The sequence below is a fragment of the Acanthamoeba castellanii genome (genome assembly GCF_000313135.1).
Source record: "Acanthamoeba castellanii str. Neff unplaced genomic scaffold scf7180000084749, whole genome shotgun sequence".
NCBI classification, from domain to species: domain Eukaryota; phylum Discosea; order Longamoebia; family Acanthamoebidae; genus Acanthamoeba; species Acanthamoeba castellanii.
The window spans coordinates 96,316-109,698 of record NW_004457364.1 but is presented as its reverse complement, the minus strand read 5'-3'; the positions used below and the strand labels follow the sequence as shown (position 1 = coordinate 109,698).

The following is a 13,383-nucleotide window of genomic DNA, read 5'->3' as shown; positions in this document are numbered from 1 at the left end:
GCGAAGAAGTGCCGCATGTGCCTCTGCCCAAGAAGCTGTACCCTCCGCCCCCTCACCCCTCAGCTGCATCCTCTTCCTCAGCCGCCACGACCCAAGGCCTTGCCACCTCCAATTCGACCCCCGCATCCTCTACATCATCTTCATCATCCTCTGCCGCTACGCACTTCCCCTCGACCTCGTCGAGCTTCTACTCGGGACCCAACCTGGGCCGCCTCTCGCCGCGCTTCTCCCTGCCCTCGTCCTACGGGGCCTACCCCAGCCCCGTTAGCCTCCACACCAACACCACCCAGCCCCAGTTTTCCTCTCTCCTCTCCGTCATCTCCAACAAGGCCCCCACCTTCGTCGAGCACCATGGTGGCGGCGGCGGTGGTGGAGGCGGTGGGTCTAGCGGTGTGGGCACCACCGCCAGCCATCGCCCACGAGACCGCGACCGAGAGGGCAGCAGCAAGGTGGAGGCCAAGGAGGCCAGGGAGCGGGAGAAGATGGACAAGAAGGAGCGCAAGAAGTGGAACAAGCTCAAGAACCGCACGCTGGGCGACTCGACGTCGCCCACCAACAGCATCACCTCCATCGCGTCGCTGGTCACCCCCAGCGGCGTCGGCGCCAAGGGAGGCATCGAGGTGCCCAGACGGCCGGACCGGGTGCCGCCGCCGCCGCAGCAGCAGCTGGACCCGCGCGGAGGCGAGGCCGGCCTGGACGCGGCCACCATCGCGCGACGCACGACGGCTGCCGCCATCGCGGCGGCCGCGGCCTCGGTGGCCAACGGCATCGGCGGCGCAGCGCCAGGCGGCGACTCGACTTCCCACCACGGCGCCGGCTACTCCTTTTCGCCCGCGCACATGGAGGAATCCGGCGGCGCTCCTCACACCTCTCACCGGTACCACTCCTCTCGTTCCTCGTGTGCGTGTGCGGTGACACGTGTGCATGTGCGTGTGCGGTGGCGCGTGTGTCCTGCGTGCGTCATGTGCCAACAAAAGAACGATCTGCAGGTATCGGTCGCCGAGCGTGGTGAAGAGGCCGAAGGGGAAGGCCCTGCTGATCAGCCGTCTGAGCAGCAACGCGCTCGGCCTCTACGACTCGTCGTCGGCCGTCGCGGTGCCCGCCTTGTCGAGCGGCGGCGCCTCCTCGCCGTACGCGGAGCACACGCACTCCAGTCCCGACCTCGAGTCCTCCTCGTCGCCGTGGACCGACGCCGTCATCAAGCTCAACATCGGTTCGTCACGCACCAACTCTGAACTCGCCTCCTTCCACTGCTTGGCTTGGTTCGCGCTAACCATTCGCGTCGTGTTGTTGGTCTTGTCGTGTGCGGTGACGCGTGTCGTGCCGCGTGTTCGAATGTGGTGCAGGTGGCGTCAAGTATACGACGAGCAGGACGACGCTGATGCGACTGCCCAACACTTACTTTTCGGTGCTCCTCAGCGGCAAATTCCCCGCCATTCGCGACCACGAGGGCGCCTTCTTCATCGACAGGCACGTGCACCATCACCTACACACACACACACACACACCGATACAACAACACACAGCACACTCCTTGCTTATCCGCCTCTTTCTGTGCGTCGATACCGCACACAGGGATGGGCGGCTGTTCGACCCGATCCTCTCCTTCCTGCGCACCAACCACCTCAAGGTCTGTGTTCCTCCCCCCCCCTCCCGTGACTCGCGTGCGGCTGACCCTATTACTACGGCGCCCACCACCACCACGACGACGACCACCACCGCCGCCAGATTCCGGAGGGCCTCAGCCTGGAGGAGGTGCTGAGCGAGATGGAGTTCTACGGCATGACCGAGCTGAGCGAGCACATCGCCTCCTCGATGGTCTCCAGCCACCCCGGGTACAAGTACTTCATGTGCCAGCTGCCCCGGCCCGAAGCGAGCATTCTCGACGACAGGTCCGCACGCAAGGCCAAGCGCGACAAGCAAAAGAAGCAGGACAAGCAGCAGCAGCAGCAGCAGCAGCAGCAGCAGATGCAGCAACAACCGGCCGACGGCAAGAAGACGTCGGACAACCCTTCGTCTTCCTCGTCGTCATCGTCATCAGCACCTTCGGCCTCGAACGCGTCGTCGTCCGCGTCACCGTTGGTCTCCGGACCGAACGGAGGAGGCGGCGGCGGCGTCGGCGTGGCGGGGGTGAGCATCAGCGTCAGCGGACCCGGCAGCAACGGCGACATCAGCGTCGTTGGTTCGTCTGCGGTCCCGGTGGCGCCGGTATCCGCAGCGCCGGCTGCGCCCACCTCCACGCCCATCAGCGCTCCGCCGCCCAGCGGCCTCGGCGCGGGTGGCGGCAGCGGCGGCAGCGGGACGTCCGGGAGCGGGAGCGGCGCCAAGAAGGCAGCGGCAGCGGCGGCCGAGGAGCGGGGCAAGGAGAAGGACCACGACGAGGAGCTGCTTCAGCAGCAGCAGCAGCAGCAGCGCGAGGCGGCGGCGGCATCGCTGGAGGCCAGCGGCGCGTGGTTGCGGCGGGAGCACGCCCACTCCAAGGTCACCCAGCTCTGCTCCAAGTTCAACATCGTGTGCGCCGCCTACGAGGACGGCTCGATCGCCTGCTGGAAGTACGCTTCGGCCTCCCTCTCCCTTGCTTCGCATGTCGTGTTGTGCGTGCGTGCGTGCGCGTGCGCGTGTTGCGTGCGCGTGCGTTCAAGTGCGTTCCGCCTCACGGTCTGCGTGTGCGTGTGCGTGTGCGTCAAGGTATGAGAACATGGCCCTCGGGTGGCGGCTGATGTTCATGGAGTCCCAGTGCCTGCCCACCGCCGACGGCCTCATCATGTCGGCCACCATGACCACCACCGGTAACGACACACACGACACACACACACACACGACACACACTGTCTTGCTGCGATTGTAACTCGACCCCATCGACCCATCGCAGGCCAGTACACGAACCTGTACCTGGCGGTCTATTCGAAGAAGTCGGCCCTCGTGTGCGTGTGGGACCAGCTCCACCTCAAGTCCGGCGTCAAGTGGGGCGTATGTCCCCCCCCCAAATACTCTGCCTATTTATATATTATTATTCCTTTTATTCATTCATTTCTCTATGCAACGCTGCTCACGTGCGCGCATGTTGTGTGTGTGGTGTGCAGGAGCTGCAATTGGAGCTGAAGGACATCATCTCGTGCAACTTTATGGTCAACAACTGCTACCTCGTCGCCATATCCACCGACAACTCCATCTGCATATTCGACCTCCGCGAACCTCCCGAACGCAACAAGGTATCGAGATCATATCATTTTCGCATTTGCTTATTTATTTATATTAGAAAATAATTTGAAAAAATGGATATTTGCAGGCAATAAAGATAAATATCAGGTTCTAATGAAGAGTTCTTGTGGGGCAGATCATCTACATGTGCGCGCCGTCGCATGCGATCTCGCCCAGCCCGTCGTCGTTCGGTCCGTCGTCGCCGCGCGCGCCGCGGGAGCTGTCGGCGCGGTCCATGGAGCTCAGCAAGAAGGATCGCGTCATGTGCGTCGCCGTCGTCGACCCCTTTTCCTTCCTCGGTACCTCCTCCAAGAACACGCACGCGCACAACGCACGCACGACACACGCACACAACGCACGACACACGCACATGCCGCATGTGCTGACGTGTTTGGTGCGCATGTGAACTGCTGGGCAGGGTTCGACGATGGCACGATCTGCGAGCTCGCGCAGCACTTCAACTCGCACACCCACTGGGAATGGGTCGTGGCCGAGACCTGGGAGGACATCGACAAGTGCGTTTCCACCCCCCCCCCAATATGCCTGTGTGCGGCCGATAAGGCGGTGCTGACGTGTGCACGACAACACGACACACGACGCGTGCGTGTCGACTTGGGGGTTTGGGGGGGGGCGGGAATGTGTGGCATGCAGGGAGGTGATCACGTGCCTGAGCTGCGTGGTGTTCACCGACCGCCACGGCTCCAACGTGCTCCTCACCTACGGAACCGAGCAGGGCAGCGTGCGGCTCTGCTCTAAAGTCGTCAACACCCGCAACTTCAAGCTCATCTTCAGGTGCCGCACGCACGCACGCACGCACACACACACACACGACACACGACACACACACACGACACACACGCCAAGCATGCAGTGTGCTGACACCACGCGTACGACAGTGCGAAGGGGCACCACGACCAGCCGATCAACCAGGTGATGATCAGCGAGTCGCACAAGTCCGGTGGCGGCCTCATCTTCTCGTCGCTCTCGGCCGGGGGCACGATCAAGGTGTGGCGGTACCTCTACGTCGACCTGCCCCAGCCCCACGTCTCCTGCATCGCCTGCTACAACAGCGGCGGCAGCATCGACCACTTCATCTACAACAGCGGTGCGCGCCTCGAGCTTGTGCTCTCTCGCCAGCGCCCCATCATATTGACCGTGTGTGTGTGTCGTGTGTGTCGTGTGTGTCGTGTGTGTCGTGTGTGGTCACCACAGGCCTCATGCAGGACATGCTGACGCAGATGGTGTTCCTGGAGCGGAACCTGGAGAACATCGATGGGAAGGAGATCGAGGGCCGCGTGGAGAGCCACCTGTGTGTCATCACCAACGCCGAGAACGCCCTCACCATCTACGACGACTACTACTGCGTGTGCAGCATCAAACCTGTCGATGGGTACACACAGCATACGACACGACACGACACGACACGACACGACACGACACGACACGGTACGGCATGAGTCTGAGTGCGTCTCATGGTTAAATAGGTCGAGCGTGACATCGTGTTGTGTGGTGTCGTACGACGACCTGGCGGCACCCAAGCCCTACGTGCGCAACCAGTTCCTCACGGGCCACGACAACGGGACGCTGCAGGTGTGGGACCTCGACCTGGCCTTCCACCACAACAAGCTCTCTTCGCATCCCTACCACCACCCCTACTCCTTCTACCCGTTCTACTACGCCTTCCACCACTCCCACGGCGTCTCCCACCCCATCAAGACCACCTTCAAGTGACACCCACTCATGAACCTTGCGAACAACAAAGAAGAAGAACAAGCAGCGTGAAACTGAGCCATAGCTATTACTTTAAAAGCAACGCCTGCTGTGGCAGTATTGAGAAAGAAATCAGGATAATGTACAGGAGAGGCAACTGGTGGCGGCAACGGCGACTTGGGGGTCGTCGCGCCCCAGCAGCGGACTCCGCTTGGTGGCGCCCTCGCGCGGTGATCGTGTCCCACTGGAGCCACCGCTCCCACGGAGGTGGGCGTGGCTGCCTTCCCGCGGCGACGCGTCTCTGTGTTCCCGATCCCACACCCAGTCCTTCCGCGCCGCGCCGCCGTCCACTCCCGTCGTCGCACTCGCAGCAGGGGCTGTTGGCCGCGGCAGCACCGTCGCGCGCCGCACGTTGCCGCCAGCTGCCGCCGCCGCCGCAGAAACGCTGCTGTGGTCGTGGTGGCCGCCACCGCTTTCACCCTTCAGCTCGTCGTCGTCGATCTTCTCCTTGCCCTTCTCCCTCCGCCTCTGCTCTCGTGTCTGAGTCGTGGTGGTCGTGGTAGTCGTGGTCGCCGTAGCCGTCGGCGCCTCGTGGCGACTTTGTCGATGCCCGGCGAGCTTGTCATCGATGGTGGCGGTGGCCGCCTGCTCGGTGGTCGTGGTCCAGGGCTCGTCGATCCCCTTCGTAGTGTTGCTGTTGGTGGTGGTGGTGGTGTGGTTGTGGAGGGCGGCCGGGTCCACGTGATGGTGAGGCACGGCCACGATCCCCACGTGCACTACCGGCTGCGGCTCCGGCAGCGGCTGCGGTGGTTGCCCGCTTGGTCCAGCGGTGACACTCGCGAGCCCGTCGACGGGCGTCGGTGGCGACCTCCTGCCCTCCGTGTTGGTCGTTTCGTCGCTCTCCTCGGACCGCGGTTGTTGCAATTCTGGCTGTTGTGGTTGTTGGTGGTGTTCCGGCGTAACGCTGCTCGTGCTCTTCGCCTCCTCCTCGTCGTCGTCCTCTTGCTCGTGCTCCGCGGGGGCCTCTGCGCAGCTGCCCGGTGACGTCGATGCTTGCTCCGCCTGCGCCTCTCCTCCATTTGTGTTCGCCGGCTCCACGTCCACGCTGGTGCCGGGCCGCAGCTCACCGTCCTGCGATTCGTCGGCCGTCCCCGTCTCCGTCTCGGGATTTGGCTGCGGCGCCGGCAGCGGCGGCGGTGGGTCGTGGTCGTGCGGGTCGGCGTTTTCGTCATCGTCGTCGTCCGTGCTCGTGCTACGCTCCACCTCTCCTCCGTCTCTCGGTTCTTCTTTCACTTCTTCTTCTTCTTCTTCTTCTTTTGCTGCTCCTCTGTCGCTGGCTCGCTCGCTGTCTTCGGTACGCTGGACGGCCTTGAGGGCGTGGCCGATGAAGCGCTTCACCTGGCTCTCGCTCAGCGCGGGCAGGGGCACGTCGCCGCTGCCGCTTTCGAACGGGATGAAGAAGATCTTCCCGCCATCGGCCACCCCGTCCTCCTCGAACTCGGGCACGAGCATCACTCTGTCATCCTCGTCGTCGTCATAGTCGTCCATGCTCCCCTCTCGTCGCAGCCACTGGACGCCCCAGTCGCCGCTCACCCGGATCTGCGGCACGTCATCGCTCGCGGCGTGCAGCGAACCGCCGTTGCTGCCGTTGTTCTGGTTGTTGCTGTTGAGGTGGTTGGCCAGCTCGTTCTTCTCGCTCGCGCTCCGCGTACGCCGCACGACACGCGCGGCGTCGACACGGTCGTGGTCGACCCCGCTCTTGACCCGCTCGATGTGTCCCCCTTGTTGGTGCTGGTGCTGGGGATGGTGATGATGATGATGATGGTGGTGGTTTTCGCTGCCGGGCGCTCCCTTGAGGCGCCTCCCCTCGATGGTGGCCTTGAGCGTCGACATCATCGTCTCCCGCGCACGCAGCTCGCTCTCCGCCTCCTCCTCGCTCCCGGCCGATCGGTCATCGCTGCTTCCGGCCTACGTGATCGAGAGTCGGGTCAGCACCCAAGACACACCACGCGCACACACCACGCGCACACACCACGCGCACACACCACGCGCACACACCACACGCGCGCGCGCGCGCGCATACACACACACACACACACACACACACAAGAGAGAGAGAGAGAGAGGTACGGCGTGTGTGCCGTGGGCGCGCTGCTTTTGCTCCCACTTGCGCCACTTGGCCATGTGGGCGTCGTCGCTCTGCTGCATCGTGATGGCGCCGCCTCGCGGGCTGTCGCCCGGGCGCAGCAGTCCCGTCGGGCTCTCCCTCGTGGCCGACAGGCGCAGCAGTATGCCCTCCCCACCCGCCTTGTACTGCAGCGGCTGCACGTTAGGGGGACGGCCCATCACCACCGCACGCGCATGAGGGGGGAGGGGGGAGGCATACAGAGTGGCGAGGGGTGCCCTCGTCGTCGTCTTCCTCTTCGTAGTAGTCCTCTTCATCTGTCTCCTCGTCGGTGCCCAGATCATCGTCATCATCGCTTCGTTCCCACTCCTCCTCGTCGCCATCGTCGTCCTCCTCGGCAAAGTCCTCATCGCCGAATCGAAATTCGCCTCTGAATTCGTCGTCGCTCATGAAATTGCATTCGCTGGTGGTGGGCGAAGGGATGATGTCCCGCTGGATCATGAAATGGGACTGAGCATCCTCGCTCCCGCTCCATTCGCTGTCGCCCCCTGGCCCGCTGGGTCGCCGCAGCCCTACGAAGCTCAGAGGCGGCAGACCGCCGGCAGATGATGAAGGGGTGAGGCTGTTTGATGTGGGCAGGGAGGGCTCACGTCGGTAGATCTGCTTGTTCCCCAGGTCGCGGCTGGCTCGACGCATCTTGCGCCGTTCGCGTTCCTCCTCCCTCTGCTTCCTTCGTATTCGCTTCTGCTGCTTGCGCAGCTCGAGCTCCACCACTTTCATCAGCTGGTAGTTGTCCATCTCCCTCGTCTTCTTCTTCTTTTGCTGCTACTTCAATCTCGATTTTTAAACGAATCCGACCGTTACGAAGATCGAGTAGTGGCAGAATCGGGTAATGGAGAACGGCTGGCTCGAAGCGATGGATGAGAAGAGGTCCTCGAGAAAAAGAAATAGAGAAGCCTTGGAATGGGTGGAGAGCTGGAGGTGAGAATGAAAGACAGAGAGATTATTCCAGCGATGAATGGTCGGGCAGCTTTCTCTATTCGTCACAGGCGGCAGCTCTCATGGGGGCAGGCAGAGCTGGCGTGTGCAGAGGGGGTCAGCAATCTTTCTACGACGTGGGGTAGTAGGCTGCTCGTTGCGGCCTTTGGGTCTTCGTCTTCGCTTTCCGTGTGCCGGCAGGCTCAGGAATGAAACGCGAATTTGTCGACTCCACAATCAAACCAAGAAGCCTAGAACAAGAAGGTGTGCTGCTGGCCGTACCAAGAAGAAGGCAAGTCGTTAAATAAAAAGAGTCTTATTTGGTAAGAGGAGTCAGGGACCGATGTGTGTTGAGGCAAGGCTTTGGAAGATGACCATGAGAGCTGGCTGGTCCGTTCCTTTTCTTAATAGGTGTCGAACTTCCTGACGTCGGACTCGTCGATGAGATCCCTGTCCTTGGGAATCGACTCGAAGCTCTTCTCCTGCAATAGACCCAATAACGCGAGGGCGATGGAGAGAGAGAATGGTCAGGTGCTGCTTCTCCATTCTTCGCGACCACTTGCCTTGGCTGCTGCGGCAGTGAATGGAGCGCCACGAGGCGACAAAAGCCGGCGGCGCAGAGCAAAGGTGAGGAAAGGAAGACGCGCGCGTACCATCTTCTCGCCCATCAGGGTGAGCTCACGCACTCGGTCCTCGACCTCCTTTTCCGTCGCGTTGTGCAGGTCGAACCCCCGCTCCTCGCCCCAGTCTGAGCACAAGGCGGGCCCGAATGACCAAGTCAGCACCGCCCTCAAACAACAACAACAACAACAGGAGCAAATAGACTCTATTGTTTCAGGATGCGCAGCAGATCTTGCCTCGCTTTGATTGCCAGCGAATGGGCTGAATGAATCGGGAGCGGAAATTTTGAGCAGAGAAGGAGTACCGTAGCGAGCGTAGACCTTGGGCGGGGCTTGTTCGCCAGTTCGCATAAGAATGGGGAGCCGCGGGTTGAGCTTCTTCAACTCAGCATAGTTGCTGTCCAGGAAAGACCTACGCGGCGAAGATTAATGCCAATTGCGGCGGCGGCGGGGGGGAGTAAATGCGCCAGGGGTGTTGGGCGGGTGGTACCGCACGCCTCCACTGTTGGGTGAGGTAGTGCACATGATGAAGCGGAGCTCCTGCATGTTAGTCGAAAGCCTCGCCCTCCACGACATTCTTGCGTCTATCAATCAACTCTCAAAAATGCCGAGCAAAAAAATAAAAATGCAAAATAAATTGTAAATCCGGAAGAGTCAGCAAAGGCGGTAAAAACCGGGCACGGCCTTCATTAATAGGCAATAAACAAAACTCGTCTCCCACAACAACACGAGGCGCACCGCGGGAGGATAGCAGCGGGGGCGAGGGCCGAAAACAAAGAACTCTGCTCACGCTGTGCGACGTGGGCGTAATAGAGAAAAGCAGAAAGGGCCGTCGAAGTGCTGCACCGTGCAAGCGAACCATTACTCGCTTCAGTGGTTGGTGTGTGCCTTCGGCAACTCCTCTCATCCCTCCGGATTCCCTCATCTCCTCCTAGCCCCCCCCCCGGCCATTCTCGTCCCTTTCATCTCGCATCTTCGAATTTTACGTAAAATCAAGAGCTCCTTCGCGAACCAAGAAGAGATGTGGCGCCAAAAGCAGCAACAGGCGATCGCGGCCAAGAAGATCCAGACAGTATGGCGCATGCACCATGCCCAACGCAAGTATAAAGAGAAACGTACAACCCCCCCCTCTCTCCCTCACTCTCCTCCTCTCGCGCCAGTCGCCTTTCATTTATGCACCCCCCCCCCGCAAGGCCGATTGTTCTCTTTCGCTTTCTTTCTCTTTGGCCTTCGCTATCGTTCTTTTCTTTGGGTCTCACGGGTTTGGTTCGCGTTCTGCAGTGAAGATGCACAGCTATCGCACCCATGTGGCGGAGGAGATTCTGTCCACGGAACGCCTCTACGTCAACCAGCTCTTTGAACTCGTCCACGTACCTCTCCCTCCTCTCAGCCTCTCTTTCTTCCCCCCCCCATCTCTTTCTTCTCCACGGCGCGCCTTGTGTTCATTGGTCTCTTCCTCCCCTCCCCTCCACGTTGGTTGGTTGTGGTGGTTGTGGTCGACAGCACTTTTTGCATCCGCTGAGGGACGCCAACGCGAGCGGGAAGCCCATCTTGTCGGACGCCGAGGTATGTGCCCTTCCTGGCCGCCACTTCGGGCGACGGCGGCAGTTTGATAACGCGCGCGTGTCGTGTCGTTGGTCGGGTCGTGTGGCCTGTTTGTTCGTCGTGTCGTGGGTGCCGCAGATCCGTCAAATATTCTCGACCGTGGAGATCATTCTGGCCACCAACAAGGACCTCCTCGAAGCTCCCCTCGTCAAGCGCGTCGAGCAGCAGTGGTTCGTTTCGCTGCACACGCACACGCACGCGCGACACACGCCCCAATGTCAATGCGTCCACGTGGAACATGCGGTTGGCTGACCCGTACGGCGTGGGTGGGTGGGTGTGCAGGCATCCAAACCAAATGATCGGCGACATCTTCGTGAGGATGGCCGGCATTCTCAAGATCTACACCGAATACATCCAGAACTTCAACGAAGCCCTCAGCCAAATCCAGGTACACATCAGAGAAATATATATATATTGCTTTTTTATAAAATCTATTTCTCTGTCCATGAGAGTTGTGCCGAACAATAGGCCAATGTATTCGCCAATCAATTGATGTGCTCATACGCCTGTGTGTGTGTCGAGTGCAGGAGTGCAAGAAGTCGATCATCTTCCTGGAGTTCTGCAACCAGGCCTTCCCCAAGTTCTCCTTCTCCGTCGTCGATCTGCCCTCGCTCCTCATCACCCCCATCCAGCGCATCCCCCGCTACCAGCTCCTCCTCAAGGACCTCCTCAAGCACACCTGGCCGGTACCCGCCCACACATGACACACAACACGACACGCACCTGCGTCTCTTACACTCTACTCGTGTCGTGCGTCGTGTGTCGTGTGTCGTGTGTCGTGTGTCGTGGTGTAGGACCACCCGGACTACGGGAACCTGACCAAGGCGCTGGGGCTGATCACGGACACGGCCAACTATGTAAATCAGAAGAAGATGGAGGCCGAGAACATCCAGAAGTGCATGGCCATCCAGGCCACCCTCTCCGGCAAGAACCTCGAGGTCACTCACCCCCTCCCCCATTACTCCCCTCCTGCTCGCCCACCTTGTCCCCGTCTCCCAATTCCGATTGGCTCTCTTCCACTATGCGCGGCTGACACTGAATTCCAATCATTCCATCGACGATGGTGGATGGTGGTGATGATGATGCAGAGTTTGATCGATCCGCACAGACGGTTCGTGCGGGAGGGGGCGCTCAAGGAGGTCAACGACAAGGGCAAGCTCAAGCAGAAATGGTATGATGGTTTGACGTGCCTTGACATAGGCCCTGGCTCTTTCCCATCCTGCTGGCGTGTGGCTATATGAGTGGTTGGCGTATATTGACATATATATGTGTCGTTGGGGGCTGGCTGGCATATGGTTAGGTATATCCTGTTCAACGACATCCTCGTGCACTGCGAGATGTCAAAGACGATGACCAAGTCGCTGACCAACAAGGACAAGAGCAAGCGAGGGACGATGAACCTCAAGGACCTCACCCAGCAGAAGCTCTTCAAGTACAAGGGTGCGCACCGCCTCCCTCCCCCCTCCCGGATCTCTCTTTGGCCGAAGCGACTCAGTCGTGTTCGCCATTGGTTGTCGCGAATGAGTTGACGTTGGCTGACCTTCGGTGGAATGTGTGGCATGGTGCAGGCAAGCTGCTGCTGGAGAAGGCGTCGATTGTAAATTTAGGGGACGAGGGGCTCAAGACCAACGGGTTCGAGGTGGTGACCTCGAGGGAGTCCATGTGGCTGTGCGCCCACGCCAAGGAGGAGAAGGACGAGTGGATGAAGGACCTCCTCGACTGCATCAAGGAGACCAAGGACAAGCTCTCCGCCCACGACGGTACCACCCACACATTCCACTGCATTCCACCACGCATGTGGTGAAGAAGAAATGTCACACACACACACACACACAACTCACGCGCATGGTGCGTGGTGCGTGTGCTTGTGTGCGCACACAGAGCAAGTGACGCGCATCGCCAAGCAGCGGGCGTCGCTCACCAAGTCGCTGCTGAGCGAGCAGCTCATGTACCGCACGCGCAGCTCCTCCACCGTCTCTGACGACGACCTCGCCCGGACCTTCTCCTCTGACACCGTCGAGCAACAGCTCCGGTACGCGCCGTTTCGTTCTTTTTCGCCGTTTCGTTCTTCGTCTTTATTCGTCCGGTCTAAGGTGTTAATCGATTTATTTATTTATTTGCGTAGAAACCTGCTCGAGGAGGGCGACGGGGAGGACGTGGCGGCCCACTCGTCGACGGCGGCGGCGGGGGCCAAGCCCGAGAAGCGGAGCCTGCGAGACTTCAAGAAGAAGGTGGCCACGGGGTCGCGCCACCAGTCGCTCACCGTGGGCGCCCTCTCGATCGAGGCCCTGCGCGAGCAGCACGCGGCTGAGTCCGCCGAACAACACGAGAACGGCCTGGCCACGCCCGACAGTCCCAACACCTCGTCGGGCGAGAAGCGCACGCGCCGGTTCGTGGGCCTCAAGCGCAACAGCCTCAAGCACGGCGTGGGCGGGACCAGCAACAACGGCAGCGGCAATGGCACCAACGGCAGCACGATCGGCGGCAGCGCGTCGAGGGACGACCTGAGCCCGGTGTCGTCGCCGTCGCCGCAGATGCGACGGTTCGCCTCCAAGAAGAACGACCTCATCGCCCAGAAGGAGAAGGAGCTCGCCGAGTCGGCCGCGGCGGGCTCCGCCGGCGACGAGCCTCGCACCCGACGATTCGCTGGCATGCGACGCGACACCTGGAGCGGCGACCGGTACGCCTTCGATCACGAGTTGTCGTCTTTGCGCACACGACACACACACACACACCGTACATTTCTGAGATTCCTATGTCCGTAACAGGCCCACACTCGGAGCTGGCGGCGATTCGTCGGGCGAGCTGGACACGGTGCCGGCGGTGCCGTGCGGCATTTCGCCTGTGGCGTCGCCGTCGGCCTCGCCAGCGCCGGCCAAGGTGCGCAAGTTCGCGAGCCTCAAGCGCGAGAACTACAAGGACCTTTAGTCTGTCTTCTTGCGAAGAAGAAGCCCCACGAGCCGTCTCTCCTTCGATTGATTGCTATCCGCTCCCCACGCCCTGTGTGGTGTGGTGTTGTTGTTGTTGTATTCCCCCGCCTCTGCTGGCCAGCAGTTACCACCCAAACCAGTTTTGATCACCACCAGCGGCACACTTACCGCCAATAAAGGTCGGCCAGCACATTGTGGTCAGCATCAGGTACTC

General features: G+C 60.9%; 4 protein-coding genes across 4 annotated transcripts in view; 2 read left to right on the top strand and 2 right to left on the bottom strand.

Annotated features, from left to right (window-relative positions):
- The window catches only part of ACA1_192120 (K+ channel tetramerization subfamily protein), a gene marked incomplete at both ends in the record, with an annotated part of 5,718 nt that extends 786 nt beyond the window's left edge, over positions 1-4,932 (top strand). Inside the window, 13 exons of the mRNA XM_004336447.1 lie at positions 82-877; positions 990-1,213; positions 1,347-1,474; positions 1,729-2,552; positions 2,689-2,789; positions 2,873-2,970; positions 3,084-3,212; positions 3,338-3,500; positions 3,620-3,716; positions 3,853-3,993; positions 4,098-4,306; positions 4,414-4,591; positions 4,686-4,932. Of these exons, the coding sequence (XP_004336495.1) occupies positions 82-877; positions 990-1,213; positions 1,347-1,474; positions 1,729-2,552; positions 2,689-2,789; positions 2,873-2,970; positions 3,084-3,212; positions 3,338-3,500; positions 3,620-3,716; positions 3,853-3,993; positions 4,098-4,306; positions 4,414-4,591; positions 4,686-4,932 (3,335 nt within the window). The remainder of the gene's footprint in view (positions 1-81; positions 878-989; positions 1,214-1,346; positions 1,475-1,728; positions 2,553-2,688; positions 2,790-2,872; positions 2,971-3,083; positions 3,213-3,337; positions 3,501-3,619; positions 3,717-3,852; positions 3,994-4,097; positions 4,307-4,413; positions 4,592-4,685) is intronic.
- A 111-nt stretch (positions 4,933-5,043) lies between these two features.
- Positions 5,044-7,834, bottom strand: ACA1_192110 (uncharacterized protein; the record flags this gene model as incomplete). Its single annotated transcript, XM_004336446.1, has 3 exons — positions 5,044-6,879; positions 7,042-7,233; positions 7,298-7,834. 3 exons carry the CDS (start codon positions 7,832-7,834, stop codon positions 5,044-5,046), a joined length of 2,565 nt encoding a protein of 854 aa, XP_004336494.1.
- A 584-nt stretch (positions 7,835-8,418) lies between these two features.
- On the bottom strand, positions 8,419-9,210 carry ACA1_192100 (mitochondrial ribosomal protein l51 / s25 / cib8 domain containing protein; the record flags this gene model as incomplete). Its single annotated transcript, XM_004336445.1, has 4 exons — positions 8,419-8,496; positions 8,668-8,762; positions 8,940-9,046; positions 9,125-9,210. The coding sequence occupies 4 exons, from the start codon at positions 9,208-9,210 to the stop codon at positions 8,419-8,421; spliced, it is 366 nt and encodes a 121-aa protein (XP_004336493.1).
- Positions 9,211-9,655: 445 nt separating this feature from the next.
- Positions 9,656-13,167, top strand: ACA1_192090 (RhoGEF domain containing protein; the record flags this gene model as incomplete). Its single annotated transcript, XM_004336444.1, has 13 exons — positions 9,656-9,749; positions 9,916-10,004; positions 10,138-10,200; positions 10,318-10,409; positions 10,522-10,627; positions 10,767-10,925; positions 11,034-11,177; positions 11,328-11,410; positions 11,540-11,679; positions 11,808-11,999; positions 12,121-12,271; positions 12,365-12,919; positions 13,008-13,167. The coding sequence occupies 13 exons, from the start codon at positions 9,656-9,658 to the stop codon at positions 13,165-13,167; spliced, it is 2,028 nt and encodes a 675-aa protein (XP_004336492.1).
- Positions 13,168-13,383: the final 216 nt, after the last annotated feature.